A 26506-nucleotide genomic window follows, 5' to 3' on the forward strand; every position below is an offset into this window, starting at 1 on the left:
TCAGCAAACATAGATTCTTGGTTCCTCTTCATAGCCCCATCCACTGTCCGAGTGATAAAGTGGCCCGACTGCTCCACGGTCAAGTTCCCCACATTTTCATTAGGACGGGGTTGCTCGACCCTGTTCTCTTGACGAGGCTGTTCTGTTCTCGCCTCCTGATGGGGTTGTTCCTGCCTTGCCTCAGCATGAGACTGTTCGGGTCCCCTCTGAGGACGCGATGATGCTGAGGTAGCTCTTCTACTCCCTCTCTTCCCTACCATCTCTACGTCTCGACTCAAATGTTCCCACAGACGGCGCCAAGTGATACTCACGGGAAATTTAGGGTCCGATTCCAGCAAGTGTCACTAATCCAGACGCAGGTTCCGAAATTACCCTGAGCCTGAAATCACAAATAAGATTGTTAGAAGGGGGCCAGGAGGATGTCCTGGCGTAGCCCCTCCGACGCTCAAGTCAGAGACTGAGGATATATGGGGGAGCAGCTAAGGGTGCTACTGAAAACAATATAATGAATCCTCCTACGGGAACACTCAAACCTGGTATTTATAGGAGAATACCTGAGCCCTTGATGGACTTGTCTTCCGTTTGAGCTAAGAATAAGCTAAGGATAGTGAGTCCATCCATGGAGTATCACTTTCCTTTGTCATCGTATTGATATTCGGATTGGTATTGTATTTTGATTAAAGTCGAATGATTGTGGTTGATTAGTCTATTCTAGTCTACGCTATTGTACTTAGTAATAGGTCGCAGATCCAATGATGACATATTGTTGGTACCATTTCAGATATTTTATTTAAATAAATCTAAACTTCTCCCTTTATGGAAGTGGCCAACTCCAACAAGTGGAATTAGGGTTCCCACCACCACTTCACATCTTTTTTAAAATTATATATATATATATATATATATATATAATATTTTATTCCAAATTTTTTTAAAAAATTACTGAAAATATATGAATTAACCAATATCTGATACACGCTTCAAAAATTATATTTGAAAATCTATATGCTTTTACTCTTCTAAATTTAGGAGATAAATAATTGTTGGATAATTATTACTTGTAAACATAATATTTTAACTTATATACATCACTCATATGTGATTAAGTTATAAAATGAACTTGATAAAAATTTTTCCGGAATCCGAGTTCAATAATTACCTAGAGAATATTCGAACCGTAGTGTTTGACCCTGCTATAAATTTAAAATATTAGAGTTGTACATTTACCACCAGCCAAAGACGGAGCCACATGTATGTCCACCTGGGTTGTAGCTCGGGTGGTCTCTTCGATTTTTAATTTTTTTTAGATTGAGATTCTAGCTCTACTTATATTTAGGTCAAGTAACGCAAGTAGAAAAAATAAAATTTTTGTATTTAGCTCAGACAACCAAAGTAGAAAAAGAAAGACATAACTCAAAAAAATTAAGATTTTAGCCCAAAATATCTAAGAAGTTAATTGACATATATTATTTTGTATTTTGTTAAGAAAAGTTTTAAACCTTCTAGTATTAAATTTATGACTCCAACACTAAAATACAAATTATAATTTTTGATAAAACAACGAACATTCCGTCTAGAAAATGAACATGCTCTTTGGGCAGATCCAGGTTAATACTTAAGTGACTCGACTTCCTAAAGAAATATCAGATTGTTAAAGGTCTTTATTGTGAACTTTTTTCTTTGTTTATTTTTCTAAAATAATCTCCACTCTTTTTAATTTTGAATAAATAAATTATAATGAGAGGTTGGTTAATCTGCATATAAATTACGTATATTAAAAATTTTACTATTTTATTTATAATTTAATTTCTTCTGACTATCACTTTCATTTATAAATTTTCTATTCACATTATTTGGATTTTAAAACATTAATGATTTTATTCGCTGACACGTGTAAATAAATCTCTAGTTTATATTTTACAAAAAAATCAACATCCTTTTCATATATTGGCATAAATTTTTTCCAAAATAAAAATACATCGGCGTCGAAATATCAAAACTGAAATTGTTAAAATGGGTTAGAGAGATGGACCGACCTGTCTTTTGTGGTCAATCGGAAAATTATCAATGAAAGCCACCTATGTTTGATTAAGTATATTGTGAGACGGTTTCACGAATCTTTATCTGTGAGACATGTTAAGATACCGATATTCACAATAAAAAGTAATACTCTTAGCATAAAAAGTAATACCTTTTCATGGATGACCTAAATAAGATATCCGTCTCACAAAATACGACTCGTGAGACCGTCTCACACAAGTTTTTGCCCCTATACTTTAGGTGGCAAGCACTATTAACTGGACGGATTAAGAAATCAATCTAACTTACTTATTTTATCAGATCAACTACTTAATCCATCTTGACATTCTTGATCAAAATTAAAAAAAATAAAATAAAAATAAATAAAGAGTGTACAAAAAATTTTGAGTAGGATTCCATCATTCCGAAATAATATCCAAAGATAAATCGCATTATAAACTAACGATGTAGATGATTGAAATCGTGCTAACCATGAGTTTAGTTTACATGCCCAACCGATGTATCTAACGATGCGGGCCTCGGTAAGACGACGTCGGAGAGCAAGGAGAACACAGGAAATTCACTGGGGAAATAATCTAGGCTCTCAAACCCAATCTCTAACATCGCACAACTGAGATTTCACTGCCCCTCAACTCCGAGGCGAGATCCGAGGAGTTTCCTTTGACTGCTCACGCTTTAAATCTTTTTTTCAGATCTTCTGTGAATCGAGCTTTACTTCCATCAGGTAACAGAATAGTCAAGTTTATTAGGTGATTATAAGAATTATTTGGAACTTCGATGATTGAGTGATAACGAAGTTGAGATTTGTTTTTTGTTTTTTAAATTGTGGTCAACTTGTTTGATTTATTGTGTAAGTTATTGTTTTTGTTTTAAATTTCCAGTGTACTCGATTATTTGAGGGCTGTTTTTTTTGTTGATGGTCTGTCTGTTCGTGTCATTGCTTGATTTTTCTTCCACGTGATTGAACCTTTGAATCACAGATCATATTCCAACTTATACCAGGTCATACCTTGTATAGAGTGATGACAAGCGTCGTATCGCCTTTGTTTTTTTTCCTCCTCCAAAAATATTATGTTGTCTCTGTTTCTTAAATTGGGGTGTAAAAATGGTGACGCGAAGTTGAGATATACTTGGGTTTCTTGATGATGAGATCAACGATATTTATCTATGTGTCATGATTGGATTAGCTGTATATGTTTATTTTTGTTTTGGAGTTTGATTTATGCTTGCTGTCCACTGTTAAAGGAAAGTAAAATGACCCAAAAAACGAGAATAGGCCCAACGAGTATAAAATGTACTTCAAGTATCACAGTCAATGTGCGTATGTCATGTGTATGATTTTTGTCATCAATCTTGTGTACATACCTTAGTGCTTGTTTTTGTTTGTTTCCTTCACAACAGCCATGGCTGGAATGGCATCTGAAGGTTCCCAATTTGATGCTCGTCAATATGATACCAAAATGAATGAAATGTAAGCTCTCTATCATGCCTTCATTCGGTGTTCTGAAAGAGCATTCTTTTGATAGAAACAATTTATCTTTGATTTCTCCTTTCTCTAGCCTTATGTACTCTTATTTTTTTCATCATCTGTTTTTATTTCAGACTTGGAGCTGAGGGTGAGGAGTTCTTCACTAGTTACGATGAAGTGTATGACAGTTTTGATGCTATGGGCCTGCAGGAAAATCTCCTTAGGGGCATCTATGCCTATGGTATATTTTAGCCATATAATTATGTGCCTTAGTTCTTCATTTTATTGTATGTATTTCATGATGGAACTTACCTCCCGTGCAATCTTAATATTGCTTATGTTTCTGATTGGTGTTTCGTCTCTTTCTTTACTGACCTATGCAAAAAACAAGGTTTCTGTTATACCATTGTTACTAGTTTATCCTTCTGTTGCAAGATTTCTAAATATGCGTTTGTCCCTCACTCTATAATTTGGCATTATGATGTGCTTTGTTTGTATATTTGGCTTCCTTTTTCTGTTATTGAGATGTTGAAGACCCTATTTTGTACTGTTTTGAAGGTTTTGAGAAGCCCTCTGCAATTCAACAAAGAGGTATTGTTCCCTTCTGCAAGGGGGTTGATGTGATTCAACAGGCCCAGTCTGGAACAGGAAAGACAGCAACTTTCTGCTCTGGAATTCTGCAGCAGCTAGACTACAATGTTGTCGAGTGCCAGGCTTTGGTTCTAGCACCAACTCGTGAGCTTGCACAGCAAATCGAGAAGGTTATGCGAGCGCTTGGTGATTATCTTGGTGTTAAGGTTCATGCTTGTGTTGGAGGTACCATTGTTCGTGAAGATCAACGTATTCTGTCCAGCGGGGTTCACGTTGTGGTTGGTACTCCTGGACGTGTGTTTGACATGTTAGGAAGGCAGTCTCTTCGCCCCGATTACATCAAGATGTTTGTGTTGGATGAAGCAGATGAAATGCTGTCCAGAGGTTTTAAGGATCAGGTATGTTAAATTGCCTGTACGTAGTGATTCGAAACTTTATTTTGGGCTATCAGCCATTTTATTGTCCATAGTTGAGCATGATGTGATATTTAGTCATAATTTTGTCGGTGGAGATGAGTGTCATTTTTTATTTAAAGCCAAGGTTGTTTTTTTCAGATATACGATATCTTTCAGTTGCTGCCTCCTAAGATTCAAGTTGGTGTATTTTCCGCTACTATGCCTCCAGAAGCTCTTGAAATTACAAGAAAATTTATGAATAAGCCAGTTCGAATTCTTGTGAAGCGTGATGAACTAACACTTGAGGGCATCAAGCAGTTTTACGTTAACGTTGACAAAGAGGAATGGAAGCTCGAAACTCTCTGTGATCTTTATGAAACATTAGCCATTACTCAGAGTGTCATCTTTGTTAACACCAGGCGTAAGGTCGACTGGCTCACAGACAAAATGCGCGGCCGAGATCACACAGTCTCTGCCACTCATGGTGACATGGACCAAAACACGAGAGACATCATTATGCGTGAATTCAGATCAGGTTCTTCACGTGTACTCATCACCACAGATCTTTTAGCACGTGGGATTGATGTGCAGCAGGTCTCTCTGGTCATTAACTACGATTTGCCAACTCAGCCTGAGAATTACCTTCATCGTATTGGGCGAAGTGGCCGTTTCGGGAGGAAGGGTGTTGCTATCAACTTCGTTACTAAAGACGATGAACGAATGTTATTCGACATTCAGAAGTTCTATAACGTTGTTGTTGAGGAGCTTCCTGCCAATGTGGCTGATCTCCTCTAATTGCGTTTTTGGTTGATTGAGGTTAAGTTCTTTTTTCGTACCTATTAAAGAGAGAATCAAATCTGGTTTTTGAATCCCTCCATGTGACATGGGCCCATAAATATTTAAGTTGCACGTGCCAAGTGATTACAAACAGGCGACCTTGTAACCTCATGTGAGGTGTTGATGTCATCACTTTAATTGCTTTTATTATCTTGTTTTCATATTTTTTTTAGATTAAAATGTAATGTATGTGTGATCGAGAGATTTTGTCTTTTGATATGCAGCGGGGACGATGATGCGTGGCCCAATTTGTTGAGAACTTTTGGTTTGCTTCGAGTATTGTAATTGTCCAAAAGAAGTTGAAATTCCTCGAGTCTTAAAGTTGGTGCCTGGTGATGTTCCACCAATTGGTATACTTGTGTAATATGTGTTGATGTGTTTTTGCACCATCTATCAAACTAGCTATATTAGGCACTTTCATTGTGTATATATTTGTAGTCATAGCTATCTGTTACTATTTATTAAGCAAGATGGTCATAGAGATATTGTATTGTCTTTTGGTATGGCAAAAAAATAAATTACGAAATTATCTAGTAGGCAAGACGCTTAGTTTTTTATCGGAAAGGGAATGCTTCTTCACCAGTTGACGGCGAAGGTTCCCGGGTAAGCTAGAAAGCAAAGAGAGCCATTTTGAGAAATGGGAACATAGTCAAGTAGGCTAGGATCGGGTTGGATCTATTTTATAGTATAGTAAATGACGAAGAAGAGCATCACCCGGTGGTACAGATGGTTTTGTAGATGAGATTTTACATTCCCCACAAAAAACCAATTAGCACAGTTGTGATGATAAATGATGACTCGAAAGAAAAAGAAAGCGAGAGATTATAGAGTAATTAGAGACATTATCTCAAAGATAAAGCTGCTTTTCCTGATCGAAGGTGTCTCCATCAGATGTTAACGAAGCTCAGCTAGATCTCAATATAATGGAGCAATTTTGTAGAGCGACGATAGTAACGAAGAATATGATACCAAATGTTACATTTTAATTGATAACGTGGTCCCTTTGTCGAATTTTACATTTTAAAAGATGGAGCATTAGAAATTGAAGAGGTGTGGATTCCAATGATTTTGCACTTGTGTCCTGCTTCCCTTCAAAGAGGGGAAAAGTTTCGTTCATATTTCCTTTGGTTGTGATAAAAACTGGTTCGCACATTTCCCTTCATTCAAAATGACTCTGAAGGAACAGGAGCCTCAAAACGAAAACATTAAAAGAAGTAGATTACCAGTCATTAGTTGATTATATTACAAGAAATGGGAAAGACTGACCAATCTCAACTGTATAACCAAAGCAGTTATTCCCACTTACCTCTCAAAATTATTAAACAATTGCGAGACCACATTTCTTAACAATCATCAACAATGACCATTGTCTTATGTTACATCCCACAGTTCACACACTAAGTACTGTTGAAGCAAATGGCACAACTTGCAAGTTAGTGCACTAAGGTTCATACCAAGTCAGGCTTCCCATGATCAAATATTTACCGGGAAGGCTTCCAGCAGATGGTGCCAAATAAGTGATTTTCTTACTGCACGGAGAATTCCAAAAGAGGTCACATCAGCAGGGAGAATTGTGAAAGAAATTTATTGAGGACGAAGGTTAAAGTCCAAACCTTTCAAAGTTTATGTCAGTGATCCAGATGAATCCAGCAACATTACTGAGAAGAGGAGAAAAAAGGATCATAAGAGAAAAAAACAAAGACTTGCCAAAATTAAATTGGTATAGATATGTGAGTCAGGCAAATATAGAAGATAATGAAATAATGAAATGAGGTGCACTTAAAAATAGAAGATTTTTTAAAAATGGCACCAAACAGGAACAATCAACTTCGAAGGGGAATTAATTTTAAGTTCTCAAATAGTTTTAAATCTATCACAGCAAGAAAATAATTCAGAAAATCCTTCTTTGAATCAACAATTAACAATTTAACATTCTCTCAGATGTCTTTTTTTGGGCTAACTTGTAAAAGAGTTGAATAAAAGAGAAGTTGCCTATACCTTGAAATAATTTCAGCTGGTTCTGTTGCAAATGACACAGCTAGAATTAAGTGGAGCAAATCCTGGTTAACAGTAACAGGTATCAATCTTGTAGGGTCTGCCGAAGGCTCTGCGCCAATGGGCAGAGCAGAACGCGGGGCCTGTGGTCCACCACCAATGCGGTATATGATTAAATCACTGAAATTTGCAACACTAGAATGTGGGGAAAGATCATTAGCAAGACCATAGAAATATTCCTGCAATCAGGCAAAGCAAAAAATATGTTAATACATGTATCAGAATTGAAAACAATAGCTGGAAGGCAATGTCTCTTCATAGTCAACAAGTCTGCACGAACATAGGACACAACAAAGAAAACTAAAAATATTGCATACGCGTATTCTGTAAGCCCTGGACTTTTGACGAACTTTTGCATTCCTAGAGACAACACCACCAGACTTCTGAAGTTTCACCACATCTATGTTAGCCTTATTTTTATAAACATCTCTTAGCAAGCTCCAAAGCTTTTCCTGCCATAGTTCATGTGCAAGCAAGAAAAAGACAATTATCATGCATTAAGATCCATGTTTCTCATGAATAAATATACATCCACTTACATGCAAATAAACACCTGCTCTCCTTTCACCATTCACTTAAATACATATATAAAAAAAGAAGTCTTCAAAGAGGCCATTTTTAAAGGGCTACCATTAACCCCGTATAATATAGTACCTGACCCAGAACGAGAACAACTGTGGCATTCAATGTATCAATTGCATGCAACAGCAACTGCCAAAAGGGTATAAGACAGAAACTGTAAGTTGGGATGATGACAAAGAATCTCTTTTAATAGCCAACAGGTTATATAAAACTCAAATACCTCATACCCAACACCTTCAATCCATCCCATGGTATTAATCACCATGCCTGAAGCTCTAGATTCAAGATTTCCTGTAAACTGTCTCTCCAAAGTTTGAGCAAGCTCTTTCACCAAAACCTTGTAAAGATCAACATTGACACTGAAAAACACCAAGTTGGAAGGAAGGTAAACTCAAAGGTAATAAAAGAATGAATAATGGTCACAAACAAGCAGCAAATGGTGTATGCATGCAATGCCGGGTACAGTTGATTAGTATTAAAATATAAAACGAGGAATGCTCAACACAAACCACTCCGTTACCTGGGAGTAACATGCCCATGGAAGTACACGAGTGGCATATCGAAAGGGATTCCTTCAACTGGATCGATAGGAAGTTCAACTGGAGTTGCAGCTATGCATCCAGGTATCGTTATAGATCCCTGGCCTGTGTCTAAATCTACAAAAGTCGGTTTCCATCCCTGTTTAGCAGCCCAACTCAATAACATCCTTGATAAGGTGCTCTTTCCAGAATCCGTAGGTCCAACAACAATAACCCTTGGCCCCTGAATAAAGTGACTGGAGAGTGACTTAATATGAATGGGCCAATAGCCACTTTTAGAAGTTTCAGAATAATGAGTATTTGATAACATTTGTTAGCAAAAGAATAGAAAACAACTACTAATGACAGATGAAGATGTAGATAAAAATCACCCACCATAAAATTCATCAATTTGCACAATACATCCAACTCAAACAAAACAACTGCAGAAGGCAGACAAATTTGAATTTTGGTAAAATATTTGCTCACCAATCACTTTTTCTTCATAAAGTATCTTGAACTTAGAAGACGAAGGTGTTGCAAGCCTGATTTCATGTGAATGTAAACTGATCTACGGAGATTATGTTTAAAGCAAACTATGAGTGCCAGCTTTCATTGGGGATCTAATTTTAATGCTCTGAAAAAGCTGGAAGGATGCATACAGTTTAAGCTAATAAAAAACCAAAAATTGCTATTGAGTACCAGAAAGAGAATCTTGATATTAGAAAATATGAGCAAAAATTCCTAGTAGGTAACAGGTAGCTTAAAATGAAAGCACAGTATCCTTGTTAGTAGGTCTATCTATTCACTGATGGTACCTGAGAAGTATCAGAATCACTGGGTGCAGCTTTGGCACGATTTCTTCGAGCATCCAGCACGGCATGCACGTTGACATAACTGATCATAGGTGTCTAAAGAAGAAATAGGAAACCGAGAATTCTTCTTAGAGAGTAGCAAAGGAGGAACATATACGTATGAAATTCCAGATCAACAGTGTGATCAAGAAAGAGATCGCAGACATACCTCATCAGCTGTATAATCAGTTTCGGTAGAACCATCCAATTCAATTGTTGCACCATACCAAGAAAAAATCTGGTGTACAATTAAACTATAAGCCAGAATCACAATATGCCATTTGCTAGTAAACATGAACTATCCACCGACTAGGAAACTTAATTTCAGTATGGAAATGCTAAGGATTGTGCAGAGCCACTTTCTGTGAGATATTCAAGATAAGAATGTAGCTTTGAATGCTAGTATTCTTCCTACTAAATTCTAAGTTCAGACGGAGGATTAGTGGCTCAAACAAGTGAATTGAAAATCTATTGATCAAATTAAATTATGAGTATTGCTAAATTACAGCAAACTTGAGCCTCGGCTGATAGTTTAACCAAATCCCCGGCGGAATTTCGGTCCCAAATATCTCTGCGGTGCCGCTGCTCAATCGGAGGCGAAGAACCATCCAATTCAATTGTTGCACCATACCAAGAAAAAATCTGGTGTACAATTAAACTATAAGCCAGAATCACAATATGCCATTTGCTAGTAAACATGAACTATCCACCGACTAGGAAACTTATTTCAGTAAGGAAATGCTAAGGATTGTGCAGAGCAACTTTCTGTGAGATATTCAAGATAAGAATGTAGCTTTGAATGCTAGTATTCTTCCTACTAAATTCTAAGTTCAGACGGAGGATTAGTGGCTCAAACAAGTGAATTGAAAATCTATTGATCAAATTAAATTATGAGTATTGCTAAATTACAGCAAACTTGAGCCTCGGCTGATAGTTTAACCAAATCCCCGGCGAAATTTCGGTCCCAAATATCTCTGCGGTGCCGCTGCTCAATCGGAGGCGAAGAACCATCCAATTCAATTGTTGCACCATACCAAGAAAAAATCTGGTGTACAATTAAACTATAAGCCAGAATCACAATATGCCATTTGCTAGTAAACATGAACTATCCACCGACTAGGAAACTTAATTTCAGTAAGGAAATGCTAAGGATTGTGCAGAGCAACTTTCTGTGAGATATTCAAGATAAGAATGTAGCTTTGAATGCTAGTATTCTTCCTACTAAATTCTAAGTTCAGACGGAGGATTAGTGGCTCAAACAAGTGAATTGAAAATCTATTGATCAAATTAAATTATGAGTATTGCTAAATTACAGCAAACTTGAGCCTCGGCTGATAGTTTAACCAAATCCCCGGCGGAATTTCGGTCCCAAATATCTCTGCGGTGCCGCTGCTCAATCGGAGGCGAAGAGGCGCGTCGGGCCCGACTTCAACTCTTAGTTCACATTCTTTGTCCAGCTTCACCTGTCTCATCGTTGTTGAAACACCTGCTGGCCCAGTCGTAGCCACGGTGGCGCCGCCGTACGACATTCCGATGCTGCTTGATTTCTAGCAAACAAGCGACACACTGGTAGAGAACGAAATCGAACAGACCCAAACCAGAATCGTGAATTGTTGATGGTTAGGGCCTTAGGGGAATTGAGTTTCAGGCCCAATTAATGTGGCCCAGGAAAACTGGCTAAAATCATTGGGCTTCATTTTTTAACCAGACCAGGCTTAGATAATAATAGCTCGTTCAGTATAAACCCAACAACAGCCCATTCTAGAGTCGTAGAAAATCATCATCATCATCATCATCATCATCATTATTATTTAAAATAATCCGATATTTATTTTTCCTTTCATAATAAAACATAAAATTTACAAGAATATTATCGACTTATAAATTCATATTTTCATTACTAAATATTTGTTTCAAGCTAAAAATAATTATATTTAGATAAGTTTTTATCATAGACATCTAAATTTAACTTGTAAAAAATTATATATATTTTTACATGATTATGTTTGTAAAATATTTTAAAAAATTATACAATATTTTTATTTAGCTGCTTTTCTAAATTACGAATTCTGATAGAGTAAGGTAATTTTCCCAAATTTTTTTTCAAAGCAAAAATTACTCAAAGCTTGTGTTTATTTGATTGCTATTTGCAACTTTACATGCACAATTTTGAATGTAAAAAAAAAAGTTAAATAAATTTTGCGAATTTGTATGAATAAATTTAGTTAATTATAACGAAAATGAAATTTATTATAAGTTGATCATGAGAACTCTGAATTAGCATGCACCAAGTATTTCATGCGATTAAATAGAGTCGTCTTTATTAGGGATGCCTAAACATTATTACTTGTAGTGTTTGGCGCCATCAGAATTCATTTCATTCAAGAAAATAAAATGCTAATCCAATTTAAAACTTAAAAGTCAAAAACCTAATGTTAGTGGTCTCGCATGTCAAATTTGTAAGACGATTCTAAAATATTATTTTTTATTCCAGCTATGACCCGAGTCGACCTATTTCACAGATATAAATATTTGAAATCATCTCACAAAAGACCTGAGAGGAGATCTCTGGCTCCAACAATCCCAGAAAATTTTTCATCTCTTACGAAATCATATAAGCCTTTCACTCACAGAAAAAGTAAAACCGTTTAAGAATTTACTGTTTATAGTATTAAAGAAACACACGCACGCGGTGTTGAGTGATAGAGATGTGGGAATCTGTTTTCTTAACGGTGGTCGCCAATGTGGGAATCAACATTGGCAAAGTCTAAAGAAATCTGAGACAACATATGCTTTTAAGTGTCTATTTTATTATTCATCAATCAGAGTTTAAATACAAGAGGAGGAAAAACTAAAAAGCTAGAATAAATGAAACAAACTAACAACCCTTGATTATATCAAGAGTTTAAAACTTAAATACACTATCGGTAATTCCTAAGATAAGAAACTAGAATATGACACATATTTCTACACTCCCCCTCAAGCTGAACCATAAACATTCATGAGGTTTAGCTTGCCACACAAGTTATCAAACATAGGATGGAGTAAGGCCTTAGTGAGAATGTCTGCAACTTGGAGACGTGATGGAACATAGTGTAATGCAATATCTTGATTCTCAATCTTCTCAATAATGAAATGTCTATCAAGCTCAATGTGCTTAGTGCGATCATGGTGAACTGGATTCTTGGCTATGCTCAGGGCTGCTTCATTGTCACAGTGGAGATGGATGGAGTGTTCAAATGGAATTTGTAAACTTTTGAGTAGGCGTTTTAGCCAAATTCCTTCGCAAATCCCATGAGCTAGAGCCCTATATTCAGCTTCTGCACTACTCCGAGCAACGACTGATTGCTTCTTGCTCCTCCATGTAACCAAATTACCCCAAACAAAAGTGCAATAACCTGAGGTAGACTTCCTGTCAATTTTCGAACCAGCCCAATCAGCATCTGTAAACACTTCTAAGCTTCGACTGGTGTTCTTTCTGAAGAATAAACCTTTGCCAGGTGAACCCTTTAGGTATCTAAGAATTTTGAAAACAGCTTCCATGTGAGATTCCTTGGGATTGCTCATAAATCGACTGACAAGGCTCACTGCAAAGCTAATGTCAGGTCTGGTGTTAGCTAGGTAAATAAGCTTTCCAACCAACCTTTGATATCTCTCCCTCTCTACTGCAGTTTCAGAGTCTCCAGCATCAAGCTTTAAATTCGGCTCCATAGGTGTTTCAGATGGTTTACATCCAAGCATGCCCGTTTCTTTTAGAAGATCAAGAGTATACTTGCATTGAGATACAGAAATACCTGTCTGGGAACGAGCTACTTCCATGCCTAGAAAATACTTTAAATTTCCTAGATCTTTCACTTCAAATTCAGTAGCTAGAATATGCTTCAAGCACTTAATCTCCTCCTCGTTGTCCCCTGTGATTATAATATCATCGACATATACACTCAATATGGTAATCTTTCCACTGTGTGTATGCTTAGAGAACAATGTGTGATCAGCCTGACTTTGAGAATAACCATATTGTTTGAGTACTCGTGAAAATCTATTGAACCATGCACGTGGACTTTGCCTTAAACCGTACAGAGACTTCTTCAATTTACACACCTTGCCACGAGTGCGTTGATTTTCAAATCTAGGATGGATATCCATATATACTTCTTCTGTGAGATCACCATTGAGGAATGCATTCTTCACATCAAGTTGGTGAAGTGGCCAGGCCAAATTTGCTGCTAAAGATAAAAGGACTCGTATGATGTTGTGTTTAACAACTGGAGCAAAAGTCTCCTGATAATCAATACCATATGTCTGAGTGTAACCTCTTGCAACAAGTCGAGATTTTAGCCTTTCAATTGTACCATCAGCATTATGTTTCACCGTAAATAGCCATCTGCACCCAACCGTACGCTTTCCAGGAGGCAATACAGTGATCTCCCATGTATTATTTTTCTCCAGTGCTCTAATCTCTTCATAAGTAGCCTTTTTCCAATCTGGAATGGCAAGTGCTTCGTACACTGTATTAGGTATGTTCACTTGATCCACTTGAGAAACATAAGCTCGGTATTGAGATGACAATTTCCCATAGTAAACATAGTCTTCAATCTGATATGGTGTGTGAGTACGAGCTGTTTTTCTCAATGCAATAGGCAAATCTAGTTCATTAACAGTTATAGAGTCACTATTGGAGCTGCTACCAAGTTCAGATGTACCTGGATCATGGTCAGGGGACATTGGAGTTGTGGTTGATTCTTGGCAGCCCTGAACTTGTGGAATTCGGCTATCTGGTGAAGCTTGAATTTGAGTTGTAGGAACAGATGCAGTAGGAGCATTAGAAACACCTGTGGTTATCGACACAGAAGGAACCACATAAGGAATATCAAATTGATCTTGGTATGTGTACTCCCAATTCTGATATTCGCTCACATTCTCCCCCTGAATGGAAGAGTTGGGGTAAAAAGGTTTGTGTTCTAGGAAAGTGACATCCATAGTGTGAAAGAATTTTCTGTGAGATGGTGAGTAACATTTGTAACCTTTTTGGGAAGGAACGTACTCTAAGAAAATGCATTTAAGGGACTTTGGAGCAAGTTTACTTTGGTCATATAGATGGACAAAGGCTGAACATCCAAAGATTTTTGGTGATATATTGAGGAGCAACCTAGTGCTTGGAAAGGTTTTGAGTAATATTTGACACGGGGTTGAGAAATTTAGTACCCTGGATGGCATTCTATTGATGAGGTAAGTTGCGGTGAGTACAGCCTCCCCCCAGAAGTGGTTTGGAACGTTGGACGTGAACATAATAGACCGAGAAACTTCTAAGAGATGTCTATTTTTCCGTTCTGCAATTCCATTTTTCTGGGGAGTTTTGACACAAGAACTAGTATGAACAATACCATGAGAGATGAAATAATCAACAAGAACAAAATTGAAATATTCGCTTCCATTATCAGTGTGAACAATTTGGATATTGGTATTGAATTGAGTTTGAATCATGTCATGGAATTGTTTAAATATTTTGCTAGTTTCTGATTTGGCTTTCATTAAAAATACCCAACTTAACCGAGTGTGATCATCCACAAAGAGTAAGAACCATTTGGTATTAGTTACATTAGGTACTCTAGATGGATCCCAAATATCACTATGGATCATAGAAAAAGGATGAGTAGCTTTGTATGGTTTAGGGGGATAAACATTACGTGTATGCTTCGTGAGTTGGCAAATATCACAGTGCATTAACTTGGCATTCTTATTCAAAAATAATGGTGGAAATAATCGTGCGAGATACACAAAATTAGGGTGACCAAGTCTACAATGAAGCATCATAATTTCTTGATCATTATTACCAGAAATTGAACTAAAACTAGATGCCAAGTTTGAAGTTGGAACTGGTGGTGGATCAGGGTGTTTGAGAAGATATAATCCTTCTTGAAGTTCAGCACTGCCAATCATCTTCCCCGAGTCCAAGTCCTGAAAAACACATGAGTTTTCCGTGAATTGAGCGAAACATTTTAAATCTGTATTTAGCTTATGAACAGACAGTAAATTACAGTCCAAGTTTGGAACAAAAAATACAGATTTAAGTTGTAATGTAGGAGAGATATTCATGGTCCCAATACCCACAAAGTCTGACTTAGAACCATCAGCTATACTAACTGTAATTGTCTTATGACAAGGTGAGTATGCTGAAAATAGACTCCGGTTACCAGTCATATGATCAGAGGCTCCAGAATCAACTATCCATGAGGATGAATAATTTGATCTGGTGTGAACAGCCTGAGATATGTTACCTCTTTGAGCAACATTAGCACCTCCAGTAGTTGAAGAAGACGGAGCCAGTGGAGCTTGAATTTGATGTGACTGGTTGATTAAACTCTTGAGAAGTTCTAACTGATCCTTGCTAAATAGTGTGGTTGAGGCTGCATTTCCTCGGGACTCTTGCTCAATGGATCGAGATGACTTCCAGTCATGAGGCTTGCCATGAATCTTCCAGCATGTTTCTCTCGTGTGTCCTGGACGACGGCAATGCTCACAACAGGGACGTGTTTTGTGGTTCCTTCCGTCATTTGAAACCTTGGTACCATGTATCTGATTCTGTGTTTCAACAGAGGCTGCCAAAGCAGAAGCATCTGAGACAGGTGTTGTGGAATCACACATCATAATTTTCCTTCGACTCTCTTCATGTCGAATAACAGAGAATACCTCTCTGAGTGAGGGTAATGGCTTGATGCTTATGACACGCCCACGGGCCTCATCCAGTTCTTTGTTGAGTCAAGACAAGAACTTAAAAACACGCTTGGTTTCAACGATTTGTCTATAGAGTTTACCATCTTCAGGACAAGTCCACTTTTGAGTGTCGATGAGATCTATTTTCTGCCAATGTCTCGTGAGTGAGCTAAAATATTGAGTGACAGAAAGATCACCTTGCCTTAGCTCATAGAGGAGGCTTTCAGTCTCAAACACTTCGGAAGTGTTTTCAGAACTGGAGAAGGTTACCTTGGCTGCTTCCCATATCTCGGCAGCAGTGGCATATAGCAGAAAATTCTCACCAATTTCAGGAGTCATGGAGTTGACAAGCCATGACATGACCATATTATTGTTGGCTTTCCACGCTTTGAATGTAGACTCATCTTCCTTCGGAGCTGTAGCTGCACCTGTGATATAATCATCCTTGCTTTTACCACAAATGAACATTAAGACAGATTGAGACCACTGCAAATAATTTTGCCCGTTGAGTTTGTGACTCGTGACTTGGGCAGAGAAGTGATCTGTGTTTGGTTGGGAGTTTGTGGTAGGATCAGATGAAGTCGAGGCGAAGCCATAGTTGTTTCCATATTTTGTCATCGCTCTGATACCATAAAGAAATCTGAGACAACATATGCTTTTAAGTGTCTATTTTATTATTCATCAATCAGAGTTTAAATACAAGAGGAGGAAAAACTAAAAAGCTAGAATAAAGGAAACAAACTAACAACCCTTGATTATATCAAGAGTTTAAAACTTAAATACACTATCGGTAATTCCTAAGATAAGGAAACTAGAATATGACACATATTTCTACAAAGTCCTACAGAAAAAGGGCACTCTCATTCTCCCACCTCTGTCATTCAAGCTCAAGGTATTTGGTTTTGTATTCTTGGGTTTTTGTTTGCATGTGTTTGATGTTAATTTGTGGGATTTGATAATTGCCTTTGTTTTATGTGAATCTTGGACACATTTAATCTCTCTGTTTCTGTTAATGTGATTAGTTATTGCTTTGACCCTTCAAAGGTTTTTTTTTATTTAAGGAGGGCTTGAAAGGTTGTCTCTTTCTGGTTGGTTGCACTTGTATTCTATTGATCATGGTTTGACTTCATGTTTAATTCTCTGTAATCGGGGTGATTTGTTTCCTTAAGATCGGTCTACTTCTTTATGGGAAATCTTGGATGACCTTGTTTTGATCTGTTCAGGTATAGATTTTGATGAGTAAGCTCATGCTATATATTGGGAAAGATATGGGGTTTGTAGCCAATCGATTATTTTTCTCTGGGCTTGAGTTCTAAGTTTGAGTCACAACGGGTGAACTAGCTCAATCTAAATATAGGACTCAGAGTGTTCCATGCTGTGATCCTTTGCCAAATCGTATTTGAATTCTTTTTAAGCTTATGCATACTGGTTTATGGATTTGTGGTACTCGTCAATGACTCTGAAAAAAATAAGTCTTGTTGATCAAATAGAGTCGTATGTCGCAAAGTCTCTGGTTTCTTTTAAGTAGGAAAAGGATAACTTGGAAGGAAATTCATATCTAATAAGAATGCGACAGTTTCTGCGTGAGGAGATAACATAAAGCAAGTATACATTTGTATGGTTTGATTCGATGAGCAGACTACGTAGGTGTTACCAGAGGTTACTTAGTAATATGATTAGCAGCATTTTTGGACATGTGAATCAGGTGTCATAAATTCCATTCTCAAGGTGTTAAGCTGTTTTTTTTTGGGTTCTTTAACAATTTTTGTCAATGCTAGAAATTGAATTCTCAAGCTCGCAATTGTAAACAGTGTTGTACGATGGAAGCCATATATCTATACAATGGTGCTATATTGTCCACTTTGAGCAAAAACCCTCATAGATTTGTTTTTGGATTTTACCCAAAAGACATCATACCAATGTAGATATCATCCGACTTATAAGCTCATGGTCTTCCTCATATATTTTCAATATGGGACTTTGGTTGCATTTCCAACAATCTTCTCCTCAAACAAAGGACTGTCATTCTTCTCATGGCCCTAGCATCCCTCAATCCCATCCGTCCAACCTTTCGACAACTCATCTCCACTGCATTGGGAGCGCATAGCTTATGTGAAACACTTGGAGCACCGTCTGCCTCAATCTCATCACCGATTTATTGGGAGCCCACTTGAACAATCCTCTCCTCTTGAACTAACTTTTGTGGTTGAGTTAGGTCCAAGTCTCAATCTTAATATGATATTAAAGGCAGGTTCTACAATTATGTGTTGGACTGTCCAAAGTTGGGCCACCCGTTCTACCCTTAGTTAGGTCATTTGTAAACTTCACGCTCCAGATGTTCATTACTGGGCGTGAGAGGGTGTGTTAGTTGTCCCACATCAGTTAGATAAATTCCCTGGGAGTTACATATACGGACTTGGACAAACCTCTCTCTTGAGCTAGCTTCTGGGGTTGAGTTAGGTCCAAGTCTCAATTTTAACAAGCCCTCATCTCCTTTGTTTGAGTATCCGAGTATTTCACCCACATAGTTTGATCTCATCATGGCTCTGATACCATTTGTTGTACAATGGAAGCCACATATCTCCACAATTGTATGATATTGTCTATTTTGGGCATAAACCCTCGTGGATTTGTTTTTGAACTTTATCCAAAAGACCTCATACCAATATCTTCCAACTTATAAGCTCATGGACTTCCTCATTTATTTCCAATGTGAGACTTTGATTGGATTCTCAACAAATAGTTTTCATTTGCATGTTGGCCCTTGTTGATGCTTCTTATTGCAAAATAAAATGCAGGCAAGTACTTCGACTATATGTTTCTTGCCCTTTATCCTTCTGGCTCTCATTATTCATCTTCTCCTTGTTTTTCCTTCTATTGGCATAATGTTAACAGCATCGTTAGTCTCTACCTTGGAGGGGAGAAATATGAATTTTAAGCTTTATTTAAAAGTAAAATTAAAGCACGTGTGCCAACAAAATGTTTACATTTTTGCAGGTGATAAGCACGTATGTTTCCAATAAACCTTGGGTTGTTGGGTTTCTGATGGATATTCTTGGAGCGTTCTTGATGCTACTGGCACTATCTCAAGCACCTGTATGTGCTACACTTTATATGACATTAATTGCGTTCACTATTAATAATGTGCTCTCTTATTGGCCATCATATTGATTGGATTCAGAAAAGTTATGTGTGACAGGTATCGGTTATTCAACCTATTTCTGGTTGCGGACTTGCTATCCTCTCAGTTTTTTCTCATTTTTATTTGAAGGAGATGATGAATGCAATTGACTGGATTGGAATCACATTGGCCTGCATTGGAACTATAGGTAATGTAAGTTCATTGGGACGCGGACTTCTCATGTACTTGTATTAATTTTGGTATCTCATTGTATATTTGCAATGTGAGTTCCTTATTTCCAGACGCGCGGTGTCAGACTCAAGAATTCCATGGAGAGGGGAACCACTCAAAGGAATGTTTAGAAGAAAATGTACTTGTAAAATTTATATTATTTTTTCCCACTTGAGGGGTTTTGAATACTTGATATTTTAAAAAGATTATGCTAATTAATGTGATTCAGTTAGAGCGGTTTCCTACAAATTCACTATCCAAATATACTAACCTATTTATAAATGTGGTGGTTGCATTAAAAATCACGGGAGAATAGTAAGACTTGTCGTTCTTTGGGTAAATGTGTTAGAGTAGCCTTGTGGCTAAGCCATGTAATTTTCTTCATTGTCTCGTTCTTTCACTTCGCTCTTTGCACTCAAAATTTAGTAATACCGTGTACGATGTTATAAAATTAGTGCAATTTAATGGGGTCATGCAATTTGTCGATCATTCAATTGTTTTATAATTTTATGCTTTTTCCAATCGATAATGAATTAATGCTTATTTTTCAAACGTATATTTTATATCATATTTTGTTTTGATTTCGGATTTTGTACACAGTCGTTGTTCCTCATTTTTCTGACGTTTCCCATCAATTATCAATGCTACTGGCTATGCGTAACTAGTGTTCAAACTTTATGACACATTATTTTTATCTGTCGATTAATTATTGCTTTCTTTTTTGTTTTATTAATTATAATATATGGTTGCCTACGCTGAACCAAGATCCTGGCTCCGTCCCTGAACATATAAGTGCCTATTTAATATAATTTATTGATGGTAGTATGATATTGTTGCTTTGTAATGTTCCTTTGATCCTTCTCTAAGAAGAAAAATAATTTGAAATCGTATGATAAAAGTTATTCTGGTATAATTTCCTTAAACTTTTAGTTGCCTTTGAATTGAAGGATTTGAGGGGATTTGATTTCAAATCTACATGTCAAATCCATTGTTGTATGCACTTGGATCAAAATTGTAATGCAATATTTGAATACCCTTGTGTTGCCCAAATGTATATATTTGTTTTAATTGCAAATTCACTCTCCAACCTAATCATTTGAAATCCAAATCTTTAAAATCCACAAATCCAAATATTTTGGTTCAAACACAACTATAATGTTTTGATAAAGAATAGGTACTTCTTAATGGGTGGCTTCGTGTGTACAGACGCCAAAGAAGAGAACAAGAATTGGTATGTTTTGAATATTTCTGCCGGTAACGCTACAATATCATAGTGACAAACACGAGCATGTCTCACGAACTTGATTTATGTCCTGTCACATTTTGCTACACAGATGCAATATGAAGTCATCGAGGAAATAATATATGGCTTGGAATCAGGCAGTTTATTCGGGTATACGGTTACTCCCTGACTGTAGAACAAGTGTACTTGTATTCTTGTTATTTCTCTCTCACAGAAGTTATTTTCAGGATTGCATCAGTCGTATCAAAGATGGGATTTGTGTTTGTGGAGCAGGAATTTTCCAAGTTAATGCTTCCCATCTGCATCTCAATCGGCATTTTCTGCAGCGCGTCTGGATTTGCCTTTCCATCTGTTTAATATGTTCGCAGCCATTAACCATTTTGTTTACAAATATGTATTCGTGTTCCTTTTCATATCTCCCAACATAATCATTAATTTTAACTCAGTTTTTCATTAGCTTCCGAAATATTTAATATTATGTTATATTCTGATTTAAAGTAACATGTTCCAAATCACAAATTTATTTATATGTTATGATCAGACAGTAGAATCACCATGGAAAATTTTTCGCTTTATCTGGTTATTTACAAATGCAGGTTATTCATCATAATCGGGGTTGTTAGAGTAGATGCTCTGCAAGCCAACTGTTGGCTAGGGATTTTATTGACTCAGTTGTAATTAACAATCTTTATTTTCATATAATTCATTATTTCATGGTTAGTTATTTCTTTATCTGTATACCCATGTGGACAACATAGATAAAGACCTTGATTATACTTTAATTCAAATGAATCGTAATTCGATGTTGAAACTCGTTTGTAAACACTGTATGATCTAAATTCGTTCCTAGTCGATTTAGCCACCTAAAACATGGATAAAGGTCGCTTGAGCTCGAGACTAGCATCTGTGATGTTGTGTACTGCGTTTCTTGGTAAGGGCATAGAGATGTCCAAACGTGCAGATGAGTAGTCATATGATGATTATACCGAACAACCCTCCCTCGGACTTTCCAAGTGGTTATCATTCATCGAGAGGATAAGTCCATGGTTATGATTGTACACCATTAGTCCTTACAACCTGGGACAACACTGAGGCTCTATATGCTAGGGCTGTGCTTTGACTCGTTTACCGGCTCCAGGAGAGTCATCAGGTGGCGAGGTTGGGTACAGTTGCGACACATATAGGAGCCAGTGCATTGTAGTCGGGGATTCACCGCTCACCTGCGGGTGTGGATATCCTATGTGATCTGATGTAATAATAGTGCATGGAATATCTGGCCAGAGTATGAGATGTACGTTGGAGAAAGAGTTCTCCAATAGTACATGCGATGCCACTATTAAAGTTATCACATTATGATCGAATTAATATGCAACCCTCGATGAACCAATGGTTGCAGATTCGATCGGGATATATGAGATGAAGGGACCGTACTGTACGTTAATCATAATCGACTGGTTCTTGCAGGCACTATCAGTGATACCTAGGGGATCATGGGACGATGCTACTAGACGCTCTTACCATGATCCGATGGGGTGCAATCAGAAATGAGTTCTGACATTCTTGATCAAGGTGTTAATGAAAAGAATGGGGCTAACTAGGGTAAGCCCGAATAAAGGATTATGTCCTGAATCACAAAGAGTTGTGAACCCACGGCTAGATGTATCCCTGAACCATTGAGGGTCACACAAGCACTGGATCGTTTGTTCCCGTTGAGAGAATAAATTCAAGAAGTTGAGTTTATATTATATGGCAAATTCAAGGAGTTGAATTTATGATAATTAAATTTTGAGAGAATAAATTCAAGGAATTGAATTTATAAAATTTGAGAATTTAATTTATTAAACTCAAATGTTGGGTTTATTAAATATTAAATTTTGGAGGTCATGAAAATTCTAGTAGTTGAATTTATAATTTAAATAATAAATTCAAATGTTGAATTTATAATGTATTTAATTTATTAAGCTCACAAGTTGAGTTGATTAATTAATAAATTAAACATTGTGGGTAATATGTTTAATGGGCTTGTAGGAGTACAAGTCCAACATAATAATTAATTAAAGTTTTAATGGGCCTTGATTAAATTAATTAAATTAGTTGGACTAGCCCAATTAATTAATCAAGCCCATTAATGTTAATTAAAGGGCCCAATTATTATGCTATGATAATTAGGTCAAGTGTTAATATAAATAAAGAATGCAAGTCATAACCCTAGCCACTTCCTACAATCAAGTTTTCGAAAACACCACCTCCAAAGATAGAAAAATCGGCCACCTCCTCTTGAGAAAGATTTTGAGTCGTCTCTCAAATAATTTTCTCCTACGTTAAATCTTTTCCAATATTTCTAGTGCAATTTGGAAGAGGATCAAATAATCCAGTCGTGGACCTGATTAGAAGAAAAAAAGGAGTCCCTTGAAGAAAGTTCGTTGGGATTCATCAAGAGCTAGATCTGTTATACCGGATCAGTTGGTGTCCAGTGATTTATTCACCAAATGTATAACTTTTAAACTCCCTATGAATGTTTATGTTAAAATCATACGAGCGCCCAAAGCAAAACATATCTTGAATGTCAAGATCTAAAATTTTTAAAAACTTCCGCTGCGTTTGGGCGTATAGAAAACCCAGATCCAACAGGGGTAATCCTACTGGTAACATCAACAAGACTGATACAATATCTTCCGAGGCCACGGCGATCTCTTGCACGTAGCGGCATGGAACATAATTTTGGCACGCGTACATGGGACACAAATCCGAGTGCTGTTATACAAGCCAGCACGTTGCATCACTTACTATCGCCTCCCTCGAAAACAAAAGCTTGATCATATACAGGAAAAGAAATGCTAACATCATGGGATGACTCGAGGATCTTCCGGATGTGAATACTTCGGTGGCCCTATAGCTTATGCTTGATCGATTCTTTGACAGTATACAGTTCCTTGCATGATTTGTTCGGATTAACCTATGTTGGATCAAGTCTATAACAGAACTGCCATACAATATGTGTGTTTGACAAATATTAGCATGTTTCAAACATTTGTCGAAATGAATCGAGTCGTTCAGCTACAAATGCATATATGTCTGTGAATCACGAGCACGCATGCAGATGATAAATGTAAATATTGGAATTTTCGAAATTTTGATCTCCTTGGCAAGTTTTATGCATTTTAGAAGAACACGTAAATAGAAACAACAGACTACAATCCTGCGGATTCAACTGGATGTGAGTGGGAGCGGTGCTGCATCGGAGCCATAAATATCTGAAGGGCATTTTTGCAATTTCGGCATGATTCAGTATCACCCTATGATAATGTATCACCACATTTCAAGCTTGTGTTTACAACTTACTATGTTGGAAAAATATACCACCAACTGAATGTTACAGTCTTAAAACTTGTTAACAGTATCTTTTCATGCAAAACATGAAAGGAAACAGATATCATGCAATAAATCATGAATTGCTGCAACGGGAATATAATGCCTACCAGTCCACAAACAAGATTTTCATTATTATTTTCTTACAGATGTGTAACTACCCAATCGCTCCATTTTCCAGCTTTCGTGCGGGGCTACATGGTCGTTGTAAGGAGCGAATTGCTGCGAAATTCCAAAGCGCCAAAATTAATTCTAACAGAAGCATCAGTGATGCAAATAACTTGAGGGTGTTAAATATAGTTCAAATTTGAGTACCTCCATCTTAGTTAAAAGCTCGTTGGCAGTAGGAGCAGAAATAACTATGTGCCGAGCACCTGGTTTTATGAAGCCTTCTTCAACACCTTTGTCGAATAAATTGAGCAACAAGTCATAGTAACCATCCACATTTAGCAAACCAACCTGTCCAAAAGCAACACTTATCAACAAGTAATAAAAAATTCACTCGTTTTCTTTGAATAAAGATAGATGCATCACCGGTTTTTTATGAATTCCGAGTTGTGCCCATGTTATCATTTCCATTGTCTCTTCCATGGTTCCGTATCCTCCTAGAAATTTCAGGATGCAGACACAGACACACATGTTTATAAATAATATTTCTTAAAAAACAAAACAAATTTATTGGGAAAATAGATATTTGTGCTTTTCTTTTATTGTACATTTACCAGGGAGGGAAATGAATGCTTCAGCCTCTTTAGCCATTTCAGCTTTACGCTCGTGCATATCTGAAACGATTCTCACATCTCCAACAGTTCCGCCGGATATCTGTCAATATAACTCAAATACAGTACCCTCATCAGGAAATAAATAGAGAAATAAAAAGTACAAATACAAGAAGGTCCCCTGTGAGGATTTGGAATGTCAAACTGGATAGTTAAATAGACAATGGTGCAAGACTGCAAGTCTTATTCAATTTGCAACATAGCCTCTGTATGACTTGGTCTAATAAGCCAGACAACCCTCAGAGTCCCAAAACTTGACCAGAAAGTCCTAGCAATCTTGATTGCTCAGTGAAATATCGGATAAACAAAACAAACATGTTAGTACAAAGTCCATTACAAAGAAGCTGTAAAATCTAATGCAAATATACCTCAAAGGGAACTAGAGCTTTGGGAATAACTCTGCATAACAAAAAACCGGGTCAAGGATTTCTTACAGCATAGAAGATCATGAGCGTTTAAGTCATTTTTCCCAGAAAACTTACCCAAGAACATGGCAACCACCATCAAAGACGCTTTGAGATATTAACCCCATCAGCCCGACACTTCCACCACCATACACCAAGTCTATCTTCCTATTTACCTGCAACCACCAACCATTCAAAGAGTACACAACTCTTTCACATAACAAGCAAATAATCAAATGGAACAGAATGAAGATCATTTAGTGCATTTCAAGCTTGGACTCTACATTTTAAAAAAAACATGAGAATCCCAATGCCACCACGAAGGAAAACCACTTGTATAAACAAATATAATTCTTGAGAAACACATCAAGTGTCAATGAAAAGCTCTAATCAATAAAGTACAAGAATCCCATTCTTCCTAAAGAAAAAATTCATCCCAAAAGTCAATACCTTGACAGAAAACCAAGGAAAATTAGCAAGTCAATTGCAGCCAACAAATATTAAGATTCAACAAAAAGAGAGAATCTTTTTTTTTCCCCATGAAAGGTAAAAGGCACCGACCAGTTCATTCCCCAAGTCATTAGCACCATCACTAAAGACTTTCCTGTGTCCAGGCTGACTTCCACAAAATACACAAATCTTCTTGAACTTGCTACCCATGCTGTCCATTCAATCCACAGTTATTCACACTACTCAATCCAATCACCCCTCTTACAGTCACTAAAATCAAATATAAATCGATGATAATTCAATCTTCACAAGTAAATTATAACGACACTTCACAAAAAATGAACAAAAAGATCAAAGGGTCGGGACGAATTAACATAAAGACAATATGGGCATCTCTTGATTCAATGAAAAATATCAGTTTGGATCACAAAAATCAATAGACATTCAGATTTTGCGGCAGTTTTTGCGTGTGTGTGTGTTTTTCCGCAGATTCGCATATATTGATACATATGATTGAAGGAAAGTAGAGAAGCAGCCAGAAAAGGAAAACCAGAAGCTCTCCCATTGGTCATTTTATACCCGCTCGTACACATGTGTTTTATTATTTCAAGTTGTATTTATTTACATTTATCAATTAAAATATATGTTGGATCCTTCATAATTTACCAAGAACATAATTTTTTGAACAAAAACTTTTATTAAACGATATCACATATTAATTTTATGAGATAGATTTTAAATATATCCGATTCATACAAAAAATTGTTTTTTATTTGTCGAAAATATTATTTTTTATTTTTTAATTGTAAATATAGATCGAATCGACTCGTCTCATATATTAACAATAAATCTACT

General features: G+C 36.8%; 4 protein-coding genes across 5 annotated transcripts; 2 read left to right on the plus strand and 2 right to left on the minus strand.

Annotated features, from left to right (window-relative positions):
* Positions 1 to 2543: 2543 nt before the first annotated feature.
* LOC142525373 (eukaryotic initiation factor 4A-14-like) lies at positions 2544 to 5590 on the plus strand. The gene is made up of 5 exons (XM_075629651.1): positions 2544 to 2764; positions 3442 to 3511; positions 3643 to 3749; positions 4067 to 4497; positions 4654 to 5590. The coding sequence occupies exons 2-5, from the start codon at positions 3444 to 3446 to the stop codon at positions 5287 to 5289; spliced, it is 1242 nt and encodes a 413-aa protein (XP_075485766.1). The 5' UTR covers positions 2544 to 2764; positions 3442 to 3443; the 3' UTR covers positions 5290 to 5590.
* A 932-nt stretch (positions 5591 to 6522) lies between these two features.
* Positions 6523 to 10936, minus strand: LOC142525374 (protein CLP1 homolog). 2 transcript variants are annotated; one of them, XM_075629653.1, is made up of 10 exons: positions 10654 to 10936; positions 9510 to 9578; positions 9305 to 9397; positions 8489 to 8730; positions 8189 to 8327; positions 8041 to 8097; positions 7704 to 7838; positions 7330 to 7565; positions 6945 to 6989; positions 6523 to 6860 (listed from the first exon to the last, which is right to left on the minus strand). In XM_075629653.1, the coding sequence occupies exons 1-10, from the start codon at positions 10867 to 10869 to the stop codon at positions 6773 to 6775; spliced, it is 1320 nt and encodes a 439-aa protein (XP_075485768.1). In that variant the 5' UTR covers positions 10870 to 10936; the 3' UTR covers positions 6523 to 6772. The 2 variants fall into 2 exon arrangements, with proteins under 2 accessions (XP_075485768.1, XP_075485767.1); XM_075629652.1 differs by lacking the exon at positions 10654 to 10936 and adding an exon at positions 9847 to 9984.
* A 7805-nt stretch (positions 10937 to 18741) lies between these two features.
* On the plus strand, positions 18742 to 21006 carry LOC142523923 (putative magnesium transporter NIPA9). The gene is made up of 7 exons (XM_075627656.1): positions 18742 to 18766; positions 18853 to 18953; positions 19052 to 19150; positions 19326 to 19388; positions 20581 to 20637; positions 20741 to 20799; positions 20877 to 21006. Exons 1-7 carry the CDS (start codon positions 18742 to 18744, stop codon positions 21004 to 21006), a joined length of 534 nt encoding a protein of 177 aa, XP_075483771.1.
* Positions 21007 to 24009: 3003 nt separating this feature from the next.
* Positions 24010 to 26228, minus strand: LOC142524409 (cytokinin riboside 5'-monophosphate phosphoribohydrolase LOG8-like). Its single transcript, XM_075628382.1, has 7 exons — positions 25763 to 26228; positions 25280 to 25377; positions 25166 to 25196; positions 24741 to 24840; positions 24553 to 24623; positions 24334 to 24477; positions 24010 to 24240 (listed from the first exon to the last, which is right to left on the minus strand). Exons 1-7 carry the CDS (start codon positions 25868 to 25870, stop codon positions 24154 to 24156), a joined length of 639 nt encoding a protein of 212 aa, XP_075484497.1. The 5' UTR covers positions 25871 to 26228; the 3' UTR covers positions 24010 to 24153.
* Positions 26229 to 26506: the final 278 nt, after the last annotated feature.

This window comes from Primulina tabacum, chromosome 14 (assembly GCF_025594145.1).
Source record: "Primulina tabacum isolate GXHZ01 chromosome 14, ASM2559414v2, whole genome shotgun sequence".
NCBI classification, from domain to species: domain Eukaryota; kingdom Viridiplantae; phylum Streptophyta; class Magnoliopsida; order Lamiales; family Gesneriaceae; genus Primulina; species Primulina tabacum.

Bases quoted from the DNA above. Each gene is read 5' to 3' on its own strand.
- LOC142525373 (XM_075629651.1), top strand. From the start codon at position 3,444: ATGGCTGGAATGGCATCTGAAGGTTCCCAATTTGATGCTCGTCAATAT. The intron at 3,750-4,066 runs GTATATTTTAGC...ACTGTTTTGAAG, and splicing joins TAGGGGCATCTATGCCTATG to GTTTTGAGAAGCCCTCTGCA. The intron at 4,498-4,653 runs GTATGTTAAATT...TGTTTTTTTCAG, and splicing joins CCAGAGGTTTTAAGGATCAG to ATATACGATATCTTTCAGTT.
- LOC142525374 (XM_075629653.1), bottom strand. From the start codon at position 10,869: ATGTCGTACGGCGGCGCCACCGTGGCTACGACTGGGCCAGCAGGTGTT. The intron at 8,098-8,188 runs GTATTTGAGTTT...CCCTTTTGGCAG, and splicing joins TTGAAGGTGTTGGGTATGAG to TTGCTGTTGCATGCAATTGA. The intron at 7,839-8,040 runs GTACTATATTAT...GAACTATGGCAG, and splicing joins TTGTTCTCGTTCTGGGTCAG to GAAAAGCTTTGGAGCTTGCT.
- LOC142523923 (XM_075627656.1), top strand. From the start codon at position 18,742: ATGGACTTCCTCATTTATTTCCAAT. The intron at 19,151-19,325 runs GTATGTGCTACA...TTTTATTTGAAG, and splicing joins TGGCACTATCTCAAGCACCT to GAGATGATGAATGCAATTGA. The intron at 19,389-20,580 runs GTAAGTTCATTG...GATAAAGAATAG, and splicing joins GCATTGGAACTATAGGTAAT to GTACTTCTTAATGGGTGGCT.
- LOC142524409 (XM_075628382.1), bottom strand. From the start codon at position 25,870: ATGGACAGCATGGGTAGCAAGTTCAAGAAGATTTGTGTATTTTGTGGA. The intron at 24,841-25,165 runs GTATATTTGCAT...TTATATTGACAG, and splicing joins AAGCTCTAGTTCCCTTTGAG to ATATCCGGCGGAACTGTTGG. The intron at 24,241-24,333 runs GTACTCAAATTT...GGAATTTCGCAG, and splicing joins AGCTTTTAACTAAGATGGAG to CAATTCGCTCCTTACAACGA.